The 21,899-nt window shown below is 43.6% G+C and overlaps 1 protein-coding gene across 4 annotated transcripts in view; it reads right to left on the bottom strand.

Annotated features, from left to right (window-relative positions):
• Positions 1-21,899, bottom strand: part of TCF20 (transcription factor 20) — a 183,279-nt gene that overhangs the window by 15,482 nt on the left and 145,898 nt on the right. For all 4 annotated transcript variants that reach the window (XM_044300531.1, XM_044300530.1, XM_044300533.1 and 1 more), the window contains one exon: positions 9,992-10,085. In XM_044300531.1, coding sequence (XP_044156466.1) covers positions 9,992-10,085 — 94 coding nt within the window. The remainder of the gene's footprint in view (positions 1-9,991; positions 10,086-21,899) is intronic.

Genomic DNA, 21,899 nt, shown 5'->3' with positions numbered 1-21,899 from the left:
CTCTAGTGGGGATAGAGAGAAGAACCTTTTCACTTTTCTGTTTTCCCTTGTGGCAAAGAGATCCACCACCGGGAGACCCCAAAGAGCCACAATGTCGCTGAAGACCTGTTGATTTAGGGACCATTCCCCCTGCCGAACACAATGTCTGCTCAGAAAGTCTGCCGTCACATTCTCCCTTCCATTTAAGTGTACTGCCCTGATCGATGGAAGGAAACCCTCTGCTATTTCGAAAATCTCCCTGGTGAGAGACATTAGATCTGGTCCCCCCTTGACGATTGATATGAGCTACTGCCGTCATGTTGTCGGAGTAGATCAAAACATTTCTGCCTTTTAAAAGGTGGAGGCTCTTTTTCAAGGCCATGAGGATCGCTAGAAGTTCCTTGAAGTTGTGAGATTTGGGAACTATCTCCTGATTCCACTGTTCCTGCAGAAGTAGAGAATCTGTGTGAGCTCCCCAACCCCAAGGACTTGCGTCTGTAGTTAGAGAGAGGGGATCCTGCCTTGACCAAGGGACTCCTCTTTGAAGGTTGGAAGGTACCGTCCACCAAACTAGATCTTCTATCGTTTGAGTTGAAAGGGAGAAGAGAGAATCCAAGGATAGGGGATCTTTGTCCCAAACTCCCAGGATCTGCAGCTGAAGTGACCTCGAGTGGAAGTGGGCCCATTCTACCCCCGGGATTGCGGCCGTCATTAGGCCCAGAACTGACATAGCCTCTCTTAGAGAGATGGAACGGCGAGTCACAATGTCCTGAACCCTGGAGACTAGCAGAGAAACCTTCTGTGTTGGAAGAAAACACATTTGCTTCTGGGAGTCCAGGAGCAGCCCCAGAAAGGTGCATATCTGGCTTGGCACGAGATTGGATTTCTGGAGATTTAACTCCCAACCCAACTTCACCAGCACCTCCCTGACCCAGGCAATCCCTTCGATTAATTGACCCGATTCCCGAGAGAGAAGGAGGAAATCGTATAGATAGGGAATGACAATCAGATCCTTCTCCCTCAGATGAGCCATCATCTCTGCTACAATCTTCGTGAAAAGCCTGGGTGCCTGAGACAACCCAAACGGCAGGGCCCGAAACTGTACGTGTAGGAGTCTGTCCGGGAACTGAACTGCTACTCTCAGGTACTTCTGGTGACTGGGATGGATTGGGACGTGGTAATAGGCGTCCCTGGAGGTCCAGGTTCGCCATGTAGCAGCCCAGGAATAAATTTGGGATTATGGAACTGATAGTCTCCATACGAAATCTCTCGTACACCAGGTATTTGTTGAACCGCTTTAGATTTTTTATGGTACGGAAGGTGCCATTCGGCTTCTTTACAAGAAAAAGTGTTGAATAATAGCCCCTCTCCCTCTCTTGAGCTGGAACCTCCTGCAGGACCCTTTTCTTCAGTAAATATGAAATTTCCAGACGCAATGCTTCTAGCTTCTCTAGGCTGGAGCGATAGTCCGTCAAAACGAACCTTTCTGGAGGAGCTCTCAGGAAGTTCAGGCAATAGCCCTGTGAAAAGATTGAAAGGATCCAGGGGCTGTTCGAGATCTTCCGCCATTGCTCTGCGAAGAGGGAGAGACGACCTCCAACCGGGGATCTGGCGTCATTGCGGAGGCTTTTTAGAGGCCTCTCCACCTGAAAAAAGAAAACCTTTGCTTCTTCTGGCCGCATTACCAGACTGCCTGGGAGTTTCTCTTCTCTTGAAGTTAAATCTGGCAGACTGAGAACGAAAGGGCTTCTTAAGAGGCTGCTGATGAATAGAAGGGAAACCCTTTTTTCTGTCAGAAGCCTTTTCCAGCAGATCATCCAATGTGGGCCCGAAAAGAAATTCCCCCTGACAGGGAATAGCACACAATTTCGCCTTTGACCCTGCGTCTCCTTTCCAATCCTTTAGCCAAATCGCCCTACGGGCGGAATTCGAAAGAGCTGCGGCTCTTGCTGACCGCTTCAGGGAGTCCACTGAGGCATCTGCTAAGAAGTCAATGGCACTGTACAGAGTTGGGAATGACGAGAGAAGTTGTTCCACGGGCGCTCCCTTCTTCATCTGTTCCTCCATCTCTTTCAATCAGACCTTTAAAGACCTGGCAACAGAAGTGGCGGCTATAGCGGGCCTGAAAGAGCCAGCCGTCGCCTCCCAGTTCCTCTTTAAATAGACCTCGGCTCTTCTGACCATTGCATCTTTAAGAGTTCCCGAGTCTTCAAACGGGAGGGCTGCTCTCTTAGAAATCTTCGCTACCGGAGCATCCAGCTTATCCAGCTTTGGGGCTCTATCCCAATCAGCTGAGGCTTTGTCCTCAAAGGGATACTTCCTTTTTAAGGCAGAAGGCACAAAAAAAATTCTGTCCGGCCTGCTCCACTCATTCTTAATAACCGAAGTTATGTTTTCATGCACATCAAAACATTTTAGTCTTCTGGGACCTAGGCCCTCGAACATGGAATCCCTCATAGACTGGGGTTCTGCTTGGTCATCAAGCCCCATAGTTGCCCTGACGATCCAGACTAGGGAATTAATGTTCTCTGGGAGGAACAAGGGTCTCCCTGCCAGCTGCTCGTCCTGGGAATGATCCGAGGATGGAAGTTCTCCCTCCTCCTCTAATCCCGATAACAACTCCTGATCACTTGAAGCGGGAATAGAGACAGCAGCGGAAGTTCTACGGCGATCTTCCAGCAGATTACTCAAGGATTCTTTCACTGATTCTTTAACCTCATCCTTGATAATCTTTTTTAGGCTTGATAAGAGAGAGGGGGCCTCATCCTCCAATAATTTGCCCACGCAGGCCTGGCATGCAGGTTTGCCCCAACCGGACGGTAGCTTTCTCTTGCAAATAGCGCAGCCCTGCTCCTTGGACCTTGACCCCCTTCTCTCTTTGGAAGTCTAAACACACAAAACAAAGACAACCATCAGGATCTGAGATAAATGTAAAAGGCAGGGCATTCGCCCCTCTTACCCCCACCGGTACCAAGGATTCGTTGGTGGTTTCAGTGGGTTCTGCGCGCTGTGTGGGCTCCATTTTCTGCCACTGGCTCTCATCCATGGAGATCACTGCAGGCTAAAACACCAGCCTGCAGTGAGAGCTGGCTGGATTTGAACTTGCCGGGCGCGCACCGGCACCCTCCCCTTCCGGTCCAAGGCCACGCCTCCTCCCACTGCTGAAAGCCGGAGGCCAGGACCTACCCGGAAGTAACTGCGCCGCCCCCCGCGCGAACGCCAGCCGAACATACGGCACGGCCGCAGAGGTTCGCCACGCCGGGGATACGGAAAGCAGCCCCGACGGGGGAGTGACCGGACGAGAGGGGAGTCCAAGGGTCCAGACTTCAGCAGCGGCTTCCGAGGAAGACTTACGCCGCTCGGGTAGGCCCTCCTCCCACGGGTATCAACCAAGGGGCTCCCGCAGCTCCGCTCTAACTGCTGTGCATCCACCCTGTCCCTTAGGACAGGAAACAGAACTGGCATGATGGGGGTTGTACCTCCCTTTTGAAGAGGCTGTGCTTCCTGTTTCCTGTCCTGAGGAAGGGGCTGGATGCTATCCATGGGTGCTGTCATAGGCGAGGGGGGAAATGAAGTTTTTGTTTATTTTTACGTGAAACTGAATTTTTTTGGGGGGGAAACTTTATTTAAAAAAACTTTTTTTCACTTTCCTTTTTGTCCTACTTTGGGGCTTGAACTTTTGGGGGTATATTCCTTTACAATGCATTCCAATACTTCTGCATTGGAATGCATTGGCTGTATGCCATTGGGTTCCCCCCCACAGCCCCAATGGCACGCCGCCCGCACAATAAAAAGCCGCAAACCGCAGGTCTGAATTGACCTGCGAATTGCGGCGATCACCAACACGGGGGGTCACGGGACCCCCCCGGGGAAATTAGCTGAGGTGCCTGCTCAATGGTTTGAGCAGGCACCTCGCTCCGATCACCGCCCTCTGGTGGTGATCGGAACTATAGATGACGTACCGATATGTCATGGGTCCTTAAAGGGGTTATCCGAGTTAGGCTACTTTCACACTAGCGTTCTGCTTTCCGCTCGTGAGCTCCGTTTGTGCATGCGCAGACCGGAAGGATGGATCCGTCTATCTGCTTGCCATGTGGATGGACGGATCCCTCTGGCAGTCTTTTTCACAGTTTCCATGGTCTGCTCATGCGCAGACCGGAAGGACGGATCCGTCCTTCAGTTGTTTTGAAACGCCGGATCCGCAAGGCAGCTCCGTCGTCAGAGCTGCGTGCCTGCTGGATCCGCCGATCAGTGTGACAACGGACAGCATTTGTAGACGGATCCAGGTGCGGATCAGTCTAAAAATAAATTGCAATAACGGATCCGTCCAGCGGCACGGGCAAATAGCGGCAGGGCGGATCCGACAGGATGAACAGCCTGTCGGATACGTCCTGCCGCTAGTGTGAAAATATCATTAGCATTATCTGTATCTAAGCAATAGCTATATTATTCAAATATATATTCAATATGGATATTGCTTAGATAAATACATATATTGGTGGCAGATAAGGATTTTATATAGCTGAATACAGATGATGATAATAATGATGGCCAATAATTTTTTTATATTTCACAGGGGGTGTTCAATGTGTACTAGTGGGGGAGGGGGGGGACCAGGGCTGTAATAACGATCCCCAGATGCAGAGGGGAACGTTTACAAACTGCCACCTCTAGCCCCAGTGAATGCAGGAGGGACAAACATACCCTGCTGCCTGAGAAGAGATCACCTCGGCTCTGGTATGTACTGAGCATGAGAGATCGCATACCAAAGCCGAGGCAGTGAGGAAAGCTGGAGGGGGGAGGGCACCAGAGGCTCTGACGTTTCCTTTACACAGCCTGGACACTCCCTCAAGCAGGGAGAGCTGTAAACGAGACGTCATAGCAGGCTTGCTGACGTCAGGGGTCACATGACCCAGAACTGAACTGGACAAATGGTGATAGATAGCTTATGAAAGTGACTTTAATAAACTTTCAATGGACAACAATAAAAGCAATTAGAATAGATTTATTTAAGTCGGATAACCCCTTTAAGGACTCGGGATCCATGCCGTACCGGTACGTCATGGGTCCCTAAGGGGTTGAAGGACCAGTTCAGTTCTGAAGTCACTTTGTGAGGCTTACATAATAGAAACCACGCCCCTCAAGATATTCAAAACGGAGTTTACAAACGTTGTTAACACTTTAGGTGTTCCACAAGAATTATTGGGAAAAGGAGATGAAATTTCAGAATTTCACTTTTGACAGATTTTCCATTTTAATCATTCTTTTCCGTAACAAAGCAAGGGTTAATATTTATTGCCCTGATTCTGTAGTTTACAGTAACACCCCATATGTGGTCGTAAACTGCTGTATGGCCACACGGCAGGGCGCAGTAGGAAAGGAACGCCATATGGTTTTTGGAAGGCAGATTTTGAAGACCCCCTGATGCACCCCTGGAGTAGAAACTCCAAAAAGGTTAACCCATTTAAGAAACTACACCCCTCAAGGTATTAAAAAAACCTGATTTTACAAACGTTGTTAACACTTTAGGTGTTCCACAAGAATTAATAGAAAATTGAGATTAAATTTTGGAATTTCACTTTTTTGACAAATTTTCAATTTAATCTGGTTTTCCAGTAACAGAGCAAGGGTTAACAGCCAAACAAAACTCAATATTTATGGCCCCGATTCTGTAGTTTACAGAAACACCCCATATGTGGTTGTAAACTGCTGTACGGACACACGGCAGGGCACAGAAGGAAAGGAGCGCCATGTGGCTTTTGGAAGGCAGATTTTGCTGGACTGGTTTTTTGACACCAGGTCACATTTGAAGACCCCCTGATGCACCCCTAGAGTAGAAACTCCAAAAAAGTGACCCCGTTTTGGAAACTACGGGATAAGGTGTCAGTTTTGTTGGTACTATTTTAGGGTACATATGACTTTTGGTTGCTCTAAATTACACTTTTTGTGAGGCAAGGTAACAAAAAATAGCTGTTTTGGCAGTTTTTACTTTGTTATTTACAATGTTTATCTGACAGGTTAGATTATTTGCTATTTTTATAGAGCGACAATACCAAATAGGACTACTTTTTTTGGTTGTTTGTTTCAGTTTTATATAATAAAGCATTTTTGAAAGCCATATTTTTTATTATTTTTTTGGGCGATTGTAGGGGCTAATTTTTTTCAGTATGAGATGGCGGTTTGATTGGTACTATTTTAGGATGCATGACTTTTTGATCGCTTGGTATTACACTTTTTGTGATGTAAGGTGACACTTTTTTTTTTTTACAGTGTTCACCTGAGTGGTTAGGTAATGTATTATTTTTACAGAGCAGATTCCTACGGACGCGGAGATACCTAATATCTACACTGCCTTCCATGCCACAATAACAGCATTTAAAAAAAAAAAAAAAAAAAAAAAAAAAAAAAAAGATTTGTGTCTCCATATTCTGAGAATTCTCTTTTTTTTTGGGGGGGGGGGAGAGATTGTCTTAGGTAGTAGCTTATTTTTTGCGGGATGAGTTGCCTGTTAGATTGGTACTATTTTGGGGGGCATACGCCTTTTTGATCGCTTGGTGTTGCACTTTTAGTGATGTAAGGTGACAAAAAGTTTTTTTTTTTTTAGCACAGCATTTATTTTATGACTGTTCACCTGAGGGGTTAGGTCATGTGATATTTTTTATAGAGCCGGTTGTTACGGACGTGGCAATACCTAATGTGTTTACTTTCTTTTATTTATTTACGTTTTACATAATACAAAAAAAAAATGAAAAAAAAAACACAACAGGTTTTAGTGTCTCCATATTCTGAGAGTCATAGTTTTTTATTTTCTGGGCGATTGTCTTAAGTAGGGTCTCATTTTTTGCTGGATGAGATGACTGTTCCATTGGCACTATTTTCGTGTGCATATGACTTTTTGATTGTTTGCCATTACACTTTTTGTGATGTAAGGTGACAAAAAAAAGGCTTTTTGTGGCACTGTTTCTATTTTCTTTTTTTACGGTGTTCATCTGAGGAGTTAGGTCATGTGATATATTTATACAGATAGTTGTTACGGACGTGGCGATACCCAATTTATTTTTATTTCACTTTAACACAATAATATCATTTTTGAAACAAAAAATGATGCTTTAAAGAGGACCTTTCACCTAAAAATTTTTTTTTTAACTAAGACCATAGCTTAACTTACATGCCCCCATGAAGTCTTGATCGTTTTTTTTTTCAAACTGTGCCCCCGTTTGTCCGCTATGCCCCCCGGAATAAGTCCCGCCGTCTATGCTAATGAGCCAGCCTCAAATGGGCTGGCTTTAAATGTTCTCCTCGGCGTGCCTTCTATCTTCTCCCTGGCACGGAGCACATCCAATCAGCGCGCTCCGCTCTTAGCCAGGGAGAAGACGCTCCAGTTCTCGTGAGACTTCAGAGAACTGGAGCGATTTCGTCTATCCGGCTAAGAGCGGAGTGCGCTGATTGGATGCGCTCCGTGCCAGGGAGAAGATAGAAGGCACGCCGAGGAGAACTTTTAAAGCCAGCCCATTTAAGGCTGGCTCATTAGCATAGACGGTGGGAATTATTCCGGGGGGCATAGCGGACAAACGGGGGCACAGTTTGAAAAAAGAAAAAACGATCAAGACTTCATGGGGGCATGTAAGTTAAGCTATTGTCTTAGTTTAAATTTTTTTTTTTTAGGTGAAAGGTCCTCTTTAATGTCTCCATGTTCTGAGAGCTATAGTTTTTGGTTTTGTTTTTGACCGATTTTCTTATGTAGGAGCAAATTTTTTGCGGGATGAGGTGACTGATTTATTGGTACCATTTTGTGGGACATATGCCTTTTTGATCACTTCATGTTGCACTTTGAGATGTAAGGTGACAAAAATTGCTTTTTTGACAGTTTTATTTTTTATGGTGTTTATTGGACAGGGTGGATATACCAAATATGTCTTATTTATTTTTTCCCATTTTTAATGACTTAATTGGGGAATTTTTGTGAAACTTTTTTTTATAAAACATAATTTTTTTTTAAAATGTATTTTACAATTTGTGTCCCCCATAAGGTCATACAAGACCTCTGGGGGACATTTGACTTCATTTTTATTTTCACTATCGATTTCTCCTGTAACTAGGGCTGACATAGTAGCTCCAGTTACAGGGAAAATACACCCTCCGAAGAGGCTGTACAGCACTATACTGTGCTGTATAGCCTCAGTGCAGGGCTGATCGTGGTCTATGGAAGACCCGACAGCTCCTGCACTCACCTGGCCCCGGCGGTCACATGACAACCAGGCCGGAACAGGACGCGCATAGCCCTTAAATGCAGCGATCTAGAAGGCAGGGACACCTGGGAACTGTCCCTGCCTTCTCTCTGGGTTGCCCTGCCGTCACTGACAGCGGACAACCTGCTCTGCAGCTGCACGATTAGCGTGCAGCTGTGATCTCTGAATGGAGGGAGTTTATATCCTATGGGCGGATGTGAAGTGGTTAAAAACACAAGAGAAAGTATATCAATGTGATATTGTTGTAATCGTACTGACCTGGAGAATGAAGGGAACAGGTCAGTTTCACCGAATAGGGAACATCGTCAAAATAAAACTTACTAAACTATGGCAAAATCGCTTTTTTTTTCCAATTCCACTGCATTTACATTTTTTTTCCAGCTTCCCACCACATCATAAGCAATATTAAACTTCGACATTGGAAAGTGAAAGTTGTCCCAAAAAAAAAAAAAAAAAAAAAACAAGACCACGTACGACTATATGAACAGAGAAATAATAAAAAAATAAAAAAAAAAATAAAAAAAAATAAAATAAAAAAACGTTATGGCTCCAGGAGGTTAGGAAGGGGTTAGGAGGTTTCTGGTATTTTTCCCTCATAGAAATTCATTGTTTTTGCAAAAAAATACAACTGCAATGTGTGTTGGTGTTTTTACAGTTTATATTTTTTTTTTAAACCTTAAATTTTTTTAGTCCCAGCCATAACTTTAATCTTCCATTCACATATGAGATCTTGTTTTTTGCGGGACAAGTTGCACTTTCTAATGGCCTCATTTACTGCTTCATACAATGTAGTGGAGAGCTGGAAAAAAAAAAAATTCAAATGGGGTGTAATTGGATAAAACCACAATTCTGCTGCAGTTTTATGGGTTTTGTTTTTACAGCGTTTCCTATGTTGTAAAAGTGACGTATTAACACTGTATTAATTAGGACCCATTAATACGATACAACTGACCTACTAACTGACATATTAAGTCCCTCATAACCTTTTAAATTTTTTGGCTATGGAGCTGTGTGAGGGCTCATTTTTTGAGGGATTTACTGTAAGAACTGTAAATCTGTGGAATAGTCCCCACAGGTGCTGGTTACAGTAGGAATAGTATGCACAAATGCATGTTACAAATTCCTATTCTTGTCTGCAAAAAGGACGAGAATAAGACGTTTTTATCTTTCCGGGGCTGCAGAATGGATATATATTAGACATACATTGAAATGAATGGTAGAAAAAGAATGCAGATTGGATGGGGACCGAAATTATGGTCCTGTGCATGAGGCCTAAAAGGGAACTAGTCACGTTGAACATGGAGACTAAGCTGCAAGCTATAGAGCAGGAGCAGATGAGCAGACCGATATATAGTTTTATGGGGAAAAAAAGTGATTTCCATCAGTGATTGTGAACCAAAACCAGGTGCAGCTCTAAACAGAACAGGCGCAGATCTTTCCCTTATACCTGTGGAGGCTCCAATACTGGTTTTGGCTTAAAATCACTGACCAAAAACACTGATGTGTGAATAAGGCTTTGCTGAATCTTTTCCCACAAAACTATCAGTCTGCTCTGTTCCTCCTGCTCCATAAAATGCTGCATTTTCATGGTGACCAGTCTCCTTTATGAACAACATATAGCCGACTAACAAACCTAAAGAAATTGTGAGCCTCTGCTAAAAATGCATACTACTAATACCATGGTTAGCATCTGAGAACAGCTATGGAAAGGAAGAGATAAATGCTTATTGTTATGTTCTGGCAGTCATTAATTCCACCCTTACCTGAGTCCATGGCACATGGGAAGTGATAGCAGCAGACACAACCCTTATTGAAGCAGCCTAGGGTGGCTCCAGGGTCCTGGCAGTGAGCACAAATCTAGGCAAGAAACCATAGTCATCATAAGTTAACAGTAAATACATCTGGCTGCTGTGCCAACTCAGCAGAAGTTAGCAGCGTCAACAATTCCCAAACATTGTGTGCCACACGCATTAGATCCCAGTAAACTGACAAACTGGTCAACCCCACTTCAAGACTTTAGTATCCCTCTTTTTTAAAGGGAATATGTCTCCAGGTTTATGCTTTCCTGTCTGAGGGCAGCATAAAGTAAAACCCTGATTTCAGCTCTCGGTCACCATGTTTTTTTTTGTGTAGTGGTTTTCATAAAATCACTGCTTATCAATAGCAGCAGGAGCCAAGTGCAAGAGTCCTCACATTCCTGAGCGGCAGACTCTCCAGGTGGGCAGCCGCAATTCACAAATATCGACTCAAGAGCTTGCGCTCATCACTGGGCTCTGCTCTGGAATCAGCTCTATGGCAATTTTATGAAAACGTAAATGATTGGAATTGAGGTTCCTGTCATAGAACAGCATAACCCTGGCACAAGACTACAATTACTAAATAATTTGTTTTTACTCAATGGTAGTTTAGCAGTCTAAAGTTTATACCTGCTGCTGGAAATCAAATATGTGCACTGACTTAACCCCTTAGTAACCAAAATACGCCTTTTCTGACAGTCACTAGGGGGCCTTAAAGGGGTTGTCTCAGCATTTATCATGTAGAAAAAGTTAATACAAGCCACTTACTAATGTATTGTGATTTTCCATATTTCTTCCTTTACTGGCTAGATTCATTTTTCTATCACTTTATACATTGCTTGTTCCCATGGTTATGACGACCCTTCAATTCTTCAGCAGTGCTTGCACAATAAACGACAAAGACCGGGCCCTCTCTGGTGGCTGGGACAGCTCATAGTCCAGCACCTTTTTCTATAATGTGCAACAGCGGCCACAGTTGCTGGATTGAAGGCTGGTCATAACCATGGAAACTAGCAGTGTATAATGTGATGGAAAATATAATCCAGCCAGCAAAGCAAGCAATATGGCCAAAACAATACATTAGTAAGTGCCCTGTATTAACTTTCTCTATATGATAAATGCAGTTTGCTGAAGTAACAACCCCTTTAACCCCTCAGACCAGGCCTATTTTCATTTTAGATTTTTCCTCCCCACGTTCCAATAACGTAACTTTTTTTTTTCGTTCACATAACTATATGCGGGCTTACTTTTTGCAGAACAATATGCATTTTATAATGCTACCATTTAATTTACCATGTCTTATTTCAAAAATGGGAAATAAAATTCTAAAATTCTGTGTGTGGTAAAATAAAAAAAATAGGAATGCGGCGATACCAAACTTGTATTTTTTTTTTTACCACTTAAAAAAATATAATTTGAAAAAAAAAATTGGTCTTTGCATTGCCATATTCCGACAGCCATAACTGTATGAGGGCTTGTTTTTTTAAGTATTTTTTATTGGTACCATTTTTTGTGGTATATACGACTTTCACAGTTATTCAATATATTTTTTTTGGGGGGGAGGGAGACCAGATGACAAAAAATACCAAATCGCGCATTTTCCATTTTCTTCCCGTTACGGCATTCACTGCACAAGAATAATTTTTATTTTATTTTAATAGTTCAGACATTTTGGGACGCGCCGATACCCAATATGTATTTTTTTTGTGTGTATTTTATATGTAAAATTGGGAAAGGGGAGTGTTTTAAACTTGAAAATATTAGTATATTGTTTTTTTTTGTTTTTTTAATTATTAGCCCCCATAGGATGCTAGTACATGGGATATTTCGATCCCCTATCTATTAGGCCCCTTTCACACGGGCAAGAATTCCACACGGGTACAATACGTTAGGTGAACGCATTGCACCCGCACTGAATCCGGACCCATTTACTTCAATGGGGCCGTGCAGATGAGCGGTGATTTTAACACCTCACTTCTGCGTTGCGAGAAAAATCGCAGCAAGCTCTATATTCTGCATTTTGTGAAAAACGCAGGCCCTATAGAAATGAATGGGGCTGCGTGAAAATCGCATAGCATCCGTAAGCAAGTGCGGATGCAATGCCATTTTCACGCATGGTTACTAGGAGATGATGTTAGTAAATTGATTAAAGTCAATTTACTGTGATATTTGCCCTTATAACATGGTTATAAAGGAAAATAATAGCATTCGTAGTACAGAATGCTTAGTAAAATGTTGCTTGAGGGGTTAAAAAACAAAAAATTAGCTCACCTCATCCACTTGATCACGCAGCCGGTATCGTTGTCTTTGAGATTTATCTTCATTCAGCAGGACCTGCACTGACATCACCCCGTGCGATTACGTCAAAGGTCCTTTTGCAGGTCCTCAAAAAAAAAAGAAACGATGCCGGCTGCGCGATCCAGTGGATGAGGCGGGATTTTTATTTTTTTAACCCCTCAAGCAACATTTTACTAAGCATCCTGTATTAAGAGTGCCATTATTTTCCCTTATAATCATGTTATAAGGGAAAATAATAACATCTACACAACACCAAACCCAAACTTCAGTGAAGTAGTTTGGGTCTGGGTACCACATTCAGTTTTTTATCATGCGCGTGCAAAACCCCCCATACAACCCCTCACAAATTATCACATACGTGATAGTGAGTGAAGAGGTTAAAGGGAACCTGTCACCGGCATTTTGTGTATAGAGCTGAGGACATGGGTTGCTAGATGGCCCGTAGCACATCCCAAATACCCAGTCCCCATAGCTCTGTGTGCTTTTATTGTGTAAAAAAATTATTTGATACATATGCAAATGAACCTGAGATGAGTCCTGTCCTTGACTCATCTCAGGGACAGGACTCATCTCAGGTTAATTTGCATATGTATCAAATAGTTATTTTTACACAATAAAAGCACACAGAGCTATGGGGACTGGGTATTTCGGATGTGCTAGCGGCAATCTAGCAACCCATGTCCTCAGCTCTATACACAAAATCCCGGTGACAGGTTCCCTTTAAAGAAGCACGCCAACAAAAAGGTTTATTCTCTGACCTGATGGAAAGGTACATGATGTAAACTGTAATGAACGTAATCTTATTAACGGTGAATGGTTTTGTGATTTATAACCTCTCTTCTGATCCTCAGCTGTATCATGTAACCAGCACTCTGATCTCAAACTGACACAGGACAGGAAGTCAGTTACTTCTCTATTCATTCCTATGAGAACGACATTGAGGCTCCCATAGGAATAGAATAACTAAAGATACTGGTTTCCTGTCCACAAATAAGATGCTGTGTTATTTGGAGAGTCAGAGTGCTGGTCACATGACACAGGTGAGAATTAGAAGGGAGGTTATTACTCAAAAATCACATCATGTGCCTTTCTAACAAGTCGAACATTTCTGTGGGAGTGCTTCAAGCTAGGCCTTTTTTTTCAGTGGCCTAGTCTCAGCACTACATATCGCCCGTGAACCGAAGACCAGTAACTCTGCTATTTCAGTCGGCCCATAGAAATGAATGGGAGAGTGGCCATGGCAAGCAAGGTGCACACTCCCATTCACTACTACGGGCTGGGGTCCTCCGGCCACCACCTTACCTACCTTAAAATGTTTAATTACCCCTCTTTTCCCATTAAAAAAAAAAAAAAATATTAAAAATTAAATTGCATCGCTGCATCCCATAATATCCATACATACTAAGGGTGGGTTAACATTTAACATATATGTTGAGGGGAAGAAAAAAAAAAAAAAAAGGATGCAAAAGCATAGCGCACCACACTTTTCTATCCATTTGTAATTACTCTTATTTTGCTCCTGTTGTGAATGTGATTGCTGCTGTTAATCCAATCTTTCCCCACTGAGGGGCAATAAAAGGGATTTTCTTCTTCTGAGTAAAATTTTTTTTTTTTTTACAATTGAACTCTATGGTGAACAGATGCTTCAGATGGATGTCATGCATTGGCATCTGTTAACATTTTTTGTAAATGTTAAATGGATAGAAAAAAAAAAAAACACGTGATGTGAACCCACTGTAAAAAATGAATCCCAAATGATGAACAATGTAACAGAAAAAATAAAATAAATATTAAAAGGTCACTTGGTTCAATAAAAAGTGATCCAAAAGTCACACTCGAAAACAGTATCATTAAAAACTACAGAATGGTCTTCCAAAAAAAAAAAAAAATGAGCCCATATACATAAATATATAAACAGCTTATGTGGGTCAGAAAACACATTGAAAAGATTTTATTTTTTAAAGGTTTTTAATTATTTCAACTCTTAGGATACCAGAGGTTTATTTGTTTTGGCACTATCATTCTCCTTCTCTATCGCCATTGACCATAACTTTTTAACTTTTCCGTTCACATAGCTGTATGAGGGCTTATTTTTTGCAGGACAAGTTTTACTTTCTAATGCCACCATTTATTATGGCATACAATGTAGTGGGAAGCGGGAAAAAAAAAAATAAGAAATTCTAAATGAGATGGAATTGGAGGGAAAAAAAATAAATAAAAAATTCTCCATTTTACGGGTTTTGTTACCACGGAGTTTGCGGTAAAACTGACCCATGCCCTTCATTCTCTGGGTCAGTACGATTACAATGAAACCACATGCAGGGACGCCGGGCACAATGTCATTTTTTGCCGGGACGCCGGGCACAATGTCATTTTTTGCCGGGACGCCGGGCACAATGTCATTTTTTGCCGGGACGCCGGGCACAATGTCATTTTTTGCCGGGACGCCGGGCACAATGTCATTTTTTGCCGGGACGCCGGGCACAATGTCATTTTTTGCCGGGACGCCGGGCACAATGTCATTTTTTGCCGGGACGCCGGGCACAATGTCATTTTTTGCCGGGACGCCGGGCACAATGTCATTTTTTGCCGGGACGCCGGGCACAATGTCATTTTTTGCCGGGACGCCGGGCACAATGTCATTTTTTGCCGGGACGCCGGGCACAATGTCATTTTTTGCCGGGACGCCGGGCACAATGTCATTTTTTGCCGGGACGCCGGGCACAATGTCATTTTTTGCCGGGACGCCGGGCACAATGTCATTTTTTGCCGGGACGCCGGGCACAATGTCATTTTTTGCCGGGACGCTGGTGCCCAGCATCCCTGCAAAAAATGACATTGTGCCCGGCGTCCCTGCAAAAAATGTTATGTTATGTAGTGCAGGTACACTGGGGACAATACTATATTATCCATGGTCGGTTCTAGGTGAAATGGGGCCCTAGGGCAGAAAACTTAATTACATTACTGCGGCGCCGTCTCCAGCCCACACAATAGAATTATAGATAATATAGTTGCGGCTGGGCCAGCGCTGGGGGCCCCTAAGGAGTCGGGGGCCCGGAGGCAATTGCCCCCCTTACCTCTATAGTAGCGCCGGCCCGATATTATCCACATGAATGAGCTCTCAGTGTGAGGTAATAAGGAGGCATGGCCAGCCTTCATGATAGCTGCCTAAGCCCGCCCAGCTTTAGAAGTCTCAAACCAGGAAGTGAATTCTGCTGCAACTGCAGCTCAGGCTGATTTAGCAAGATGAGAATACCCCTTTAATGTCTCAATAGTCATGTGACCTTGCGCATCAATTACAGTTTGACAACGTCTCATGCTGTTCAGAAATTGACTTATTGTCTTCTGAGGCATGGCATCCCACTCATCTTGAAGGGTTGCCCTCAGGTCATTGAGGTTCTCTACACTGCGACTCAGCTAATTCCATAGGTGTTCAATAGGATTTAGATCTGGAAAATCTGCAGGCCACTCCATTTGAGGTACCCCAGTCTCCAGGGTGAATCGACTTTCATCAGTGAACAGAACTGAGGCCCACTGGTCCCTCATCCAGCATAGATGCTCCCTGGCCCATGCAAGATGATAATGCCTGTGGTTAGGTACCCTTGCAGGTCCATCTAGCACGCAGACCATACTGATGTAAACGATTTCAAATGGTCTTACATGCCTCTCCCACACAGCTATAAGAGCTGCATTGCAACTGACTGAAAAAATATGAGACTTCTACTGTAGACTCTGTTATAGCCAGTGTACAGCTATACACATGACAGCTGCCCAACACTGCTATATCTCTATATATGATAGCTGCCCCAGCACACTCAGCACTGCTATATCTCTATATATGATAGCTGCCCCAGCACACCCAGCTCTGCTACATCTATATACATGACAGCTGCCCAACATACCCAGCACTGCTATATCTCTATATGACAGCTTCCCCAGCACACCCAGCTCTGCTATCTCCATGATAGCTGCCCCAGCACACCCAGCTCTGCTACATCTATACACATGACAGCTGCCCCAACATACCCAGCACTGCTATATCTCTATATGACAGCTGCCCCAGCACACTCTGCTCTGCTATATCTCTATATATGAAAGCTGCCACAGCACACCCAGCTCTACACCTATACATGACAGCTGCCCCTGCACACGCACGCTCTGCTATAACTATACATCTCTACGTATTACTAAGTCATGTGTATGGATGTACACTAGCTATCAAAGCTATAAACAAGTCTACAGTAGAATTCTCTTTTTTTTCAGGCACTGGCTATGCAGCTCTTATAGCTGTGTGGTTAAGTGCCTTGCCTCTGATACAGAAGGTCGTGGGTTCGAATCCCAGCAGAAATGTTTCTGAAATACAGGCTAAATTAGAATACACAAGCACTGACTCCATATATGGACATACAGCGCGGGACACAGGAAGATGCTTACATGGAGGTGTTTTTTTTAAATATAAAATACCCAACTGTTACTGCCACATGGGGGGAGCGGGAGGTACTTGATACTGGCACATGGGGGTGGGGTTTGGCACTATGATACTGGCACATGGGGGGGGGGGAAGGACAGAGGCACTTGATAATGGCAGATGGGGGGGGGGGGGAAGGAGAGGCACTTGATACTGGCAGATGGGGGGGGGGGGAGGACAGAGGCACTTGATACTGGCAGATGGGGGGGGGGGAGAGAGGCACTTGATACTGGCAGATGGGGGGGAAGGAGAGAGGCACTTGATACTGGCACATTGGGAGGTGGGAGATGGCACTATGATACTGGCACATATGGGGGGTGGGAAGGAGAGAGACACAGGCTACTGGCACATGGCGGGGGGGCTACTGGCACATGGTGGGGGGGCTCATTACTGGCACATGATTGGGTGGCATCTATGGGGGCTCCTATTACTGGCACATGATTGGGGGCATCTATGAGGGCACATCTTACTGGCACATGATTAGGGGGCATCTATGGTGGCACATTTTACTGGCACATGATTGGGGGCATCTATTGGGGCACTTATTACTGGCACATTATTGGTTGGCACTATAGGGGTATTTACTGAGGCTAAAAAGAAGGGGTATTTTATATGGGGGGCTCTGTCTAGGGGCATTTTATACTGGGACACATTATGGTGGGTAATATGGGGAAGGGGGGGAAAGGAGCACTAAGGGGTCATCTAAGGGGGGCACTGAGAAGGGGAATTTTATATTGGCACATTATGGGAACATTAGATCAACTGGGGGCACTACGGGGGTATGTTATGAACATTATAAAGGAGAATTACTACTACTGGGGGGGGGGGGCGCATTATAGTGGGCTTTATTACTCCCCCACAGTATGACCCCCTAGTAGCAGCACCAGCCTCTCCCTGCTCTGCTATCCCTCTGCCCCTTCTCCAAATCCTTATTATGAAATCTTTCTCATTAGGATAAAAAACCATCAGCTCCTCCAAGCCCCCGGCAAAGTGTTGAAGTGGTGTCCGAGATCCCTAAGGGCCAAGCAAAGTAATTGTAAGTTCTCATGTGGAGTATGTTTATGTTATACACATGTAGCCTACACTGTGCCACACAATATACACTATACCTCTACACTGTGTAGGGGTAATACTGTTTATTGTACAGCACGGCACAGAGGTTATATTGTCCGGCATGGTGCAACCTCCATACATTTTATGTACAGTATACAGTAATCCGCCTTGCCATCTATACTTTGAATCTGGTTTTATATGTTACTTGGTTTTTGTACATTTACTTGCATGTGCTAGTTGAGACCTGCTGTGATTGGGTTTTAGTTAGTTATTAAATGCTAACATGACAGTTTTTTGGTTTTGCACATTATTGATGATTGTATTTCATGACTACTCTTCTAAGGGTATTGCCTTCCTTTATACTGCAGTTCTCCTGTACCACTCTGCCTGCGACTTTTAGCAGTTTTAGCAGTAATTTAGGATTTTCTTTTGCTTTAAATAAATCTTGTGTTAAGCATAACATTTTTTATTTATTTTTTATAACTGAACCAAGAAATGTATTGGGCGATTCATGGATCAAAAACCTGATGTAAATTTTGCTACTTGTTAGAGAACAGCAAGTTGTGCAAAAAGTACTGAAACATTGAACAGTTGGACATGTGCATTCAAAAGTTTAGAGAAGGTCACATTTTTATGTTTCTAACTAGGCAAATTTAACAGCTTTCCAATTAACTCACTTTATCACCAGTTGTTGTTTTCTCAGATTTCATGGAGGATCACATGACCTGTGATGTCAGCTTCTCTCCCTGCTCTGATAATGTTCGTGCGCAAACCTTAGAGATCAGGACACAAGAGGCCACTGTGCTGGCCACGCCCCCCTGCACTGCCAGCTGCTGCTTATTGCTCTCTCCCAGGATTCTTAACCCCTTTAGCTGCACAGACTCAGGGCTGAAGTGTTTACGTTGTAGCTGCAGGCAGTGAGGAGACAAATGCTGGGCACAGGAGCTGAAAGAAGTTCTACAAAGCATTGCAGGTAGGGGGAAGATACTGTGTGTTACTGCAGTGTCATTGTACAACTAGGACTTTTAGTTATATACATATGACATGCTGTCGAGTCTCCCAGCAGGCAGACATGTCACTCAGGGCAGCACTTGTATTCAGGGCAGAGATGGTTTTTATTGCAAGTAAACAAAGGGCAAGAAGAGAACCAGGGAAATGAGGAAATGCATATTTTCTTTGCCTAAAACTTGCTTAGCTTAGTTATATATCGCTGACCAGATTTACAGTGCTATATTTTTTTTTTTCCATAACTCGGACAACCCCTTTAAGTTCACCTGTAAAGGTTAGAGTGCCTTTTACGGTCATCCTGAAATTTCATGTCAAATATTCCAAACTTTTTATGAGTAGTATATATTAACATGTTCACTACCAGCGCCGTACATGTACAGCACTGGAGCGATGTGTAAACATGGCGCCCACTCGCACGTGCAGCGGACACCATGGCCAGCAGATTTCTGCCGTTTCAAACAGCAGAAACCCGCAGCCAATTACAGTGACCGTCAATAATGCCGATTGCTGTAATTAAAGGCTTTAGATGCCGTGATCAAGTGAGATCACGACATCTAAACGTGCAAAGACCTGGAAGCTCGTACTCCCATGCTTGCTACCAATGCCCCTAAACCCTGTAAGCCTCGCTGATGAGGCTTTAAGTGTTAATGCTGCAATTCTTATTTTGCCAGGATATGAAATGAGCAATTTCTATTGTAAATCTAATTTTAAAAATACCTAAAGTTCAAAAACATTATTTATAGGCTCATATATGAGCTTCAAAATCACAAAAAAAAAAAAAAAGTTTATATAGATATATAGTAGCACCAACCTCGGAATATATTGGAGATTGGGTGCAAGTCAATTAAGAAAGAAAGAAAAAAAAAAAAAAAAAAAAAAAAGAAGAGCAGCACTCCAGTAAGGTGACAAAAAAAAAAAGAAAAAAAAGAAAAGAAAGCTTTTTATTCACCCAGTGGTGACGTGACATTTCGGCTCCAACATGAAGGCTTTCTCAAGCCTAGAAAGGCTTTATGTTGGAGCCGAAACGTTGCGTCACCACTGGATGAATAAACAGCTTTCCTTTTTTTTTTCACCTAATATTTTTAATTGTGAAGGTTTGTACACAAACATAGAAAGTGATTCTTTACGGTAAGAGCAGTGAGACTATGGAATTCTCTGCCTCAGGAGGTGTTGATGGCGAGTACAATAAAATAATTCAAGAGGGGCTTGGATGAATTTTTGGAGTGTAATAATATTACAGGAAAGATTAAAGGACCTTAACATGTATAGCTTGGAAGAAAGACGAGACAGAGGGGATATGACAGAAACTTTTAAATACATAAAGGGAATCTACAAGGTAAAAGAGGAGAGAATATTTAAAAGAAGAAAATCTGCTACATATCGTTTTAAATTAGAAGGGCAAAGGTTTAAAAGTAATATCAGGAAGTATTACTTTACGGAGAGTGTAGTGGATGCATGGAATAGCCTTCCTGCAGAAGTGGTAGCTGCAAATATAGTGAAGGAGTTTAAGCATGCATGGGATAGGCATAAGGCCATCATTCATATAAGATAGGGCCAAGGGCTATTCATAGTATTCAGTATATTGGGCAGACTAGATGGGCCAAATTGTTCTTATCTGCCGACACATTCTATGTTTTATATAGGTGTAATTTTTTGGGTAAATAAATTCCATTAATCCATTCACAATGTCATGCTCTTCCAGAGGTTTTTGTAAGATTATTGGGCAGTTTCTCTGCCTGCAAGATATTATCACAGATGTAGGGCTGCAGCTAACGATTATTTGAATAATCGATTAGTTGCCGATTAATTTCTACGATTAATCGGGAAAAACGACAAAATTACAAAACAGAGAGGTTTATATGATCTTACTTGAAAAATGATGTTCAAAGGCCATATTAAAACAAATTGTGGACGACACTATTATGGGGGATCTGTGGACGACACTATTATGGGGGATCTGTGGACGACACTATTATGGGGGATCTGTGGACGACGCAGTTATGGAGAGGGGGATCTGTGGACGGCGCAGTTATGGAGAGGGGGATCTGTGGACGGCGCAGTTATGGAGAGGGGGATCTGTGGACGGCGCAGTTATGGAGAGGGGGATCTGTGGGTGGCGCAGTTATGGAGAGGGGGATCTGTGGGTGGCGCAGTTATGGAGAGGGGGATCTGTGGGTGGCGCAGTTATGGAGAGGGAGATCTGTGGATGGCGCTGTTATGGAGAGGGGGATCTGTGGGTGGCGCAGTTATGGAGAGGGGGATCTGTGGGTGGCGCAGTTATGGAGAGGGGGATCTGTGGGTGGCGCTCTTATGGAGAGGGGGATATGTGCACTGTTATGGGCATAACAGTGCACAGATCCCTTTCCTCATAACAGTGCACAGATCCCCCTTCCCATAGCAGTGCCATACACAGACACCCCCCCCCCCCCCCCCCCATAGCAGTGCCATAGACAGATCCTCCCCCCTCCCCATAACAGCCCCGGCCCCGATGCTTAGAAGTCGGACTAATCACTGCATCTTTATTTTACCTTTTTACAATGACGCTCCTGTAACAGCCAGGCAGAGCGGACGGCGGCGTAACGTCACTCACTCACGTGACGCACCTGCTCCGCCCACTTCATGAATGAAGGAGGCGGAGCAGGTGTGTCACGTGAGTGAGTGACGTTACGCCGCCGTCCGCTCTGCCTGGATGTTACAGGAGCGTCATTGTAAAAAGGTAAAATAAAGATGCAGCGACCGCCCGCCCGCATAGCAACGAATCGGCGATTATTCGATAACTGGATTCGTCGACAACGAATCCAGTTATCGAATATAATCGATTAATCGTTGCAGCCCTACACAGATGCTTTGCTTACTTTTGCAGTTCTCAAAACTGAATTTGACTCAGCAGAGATCACATGCCTCTTCTTCACAGCAAAAATGCTATAACATGAACAGAGTTGAGAAAAATACCTTAATCCTAACTTCTACAAACCTATGAATGCAGAATCAACCTAATCAAACTAATATGAAAAGTTATTATTCTAAAAATCTTCATCTACTTGCATA

This window comes from Bufo gargarizans, chromosome 7 (assembly GCF_014858855.1).
Source record: "Bufo gargarizans isolate SCDJY-AF-19 chromosome 7, ASM1485885v1, whole genome shotgun sequence".
NCBI lineage: Eukaryota > Metazoa > Chordata > Amphibia > Anura > Bufonidae > Bufo > Bufo gargarizans.
Note: the sequence above shows the minus strand (reverse complement) of the source record. Positions and strands in the feature narration are given on the sequence as shown.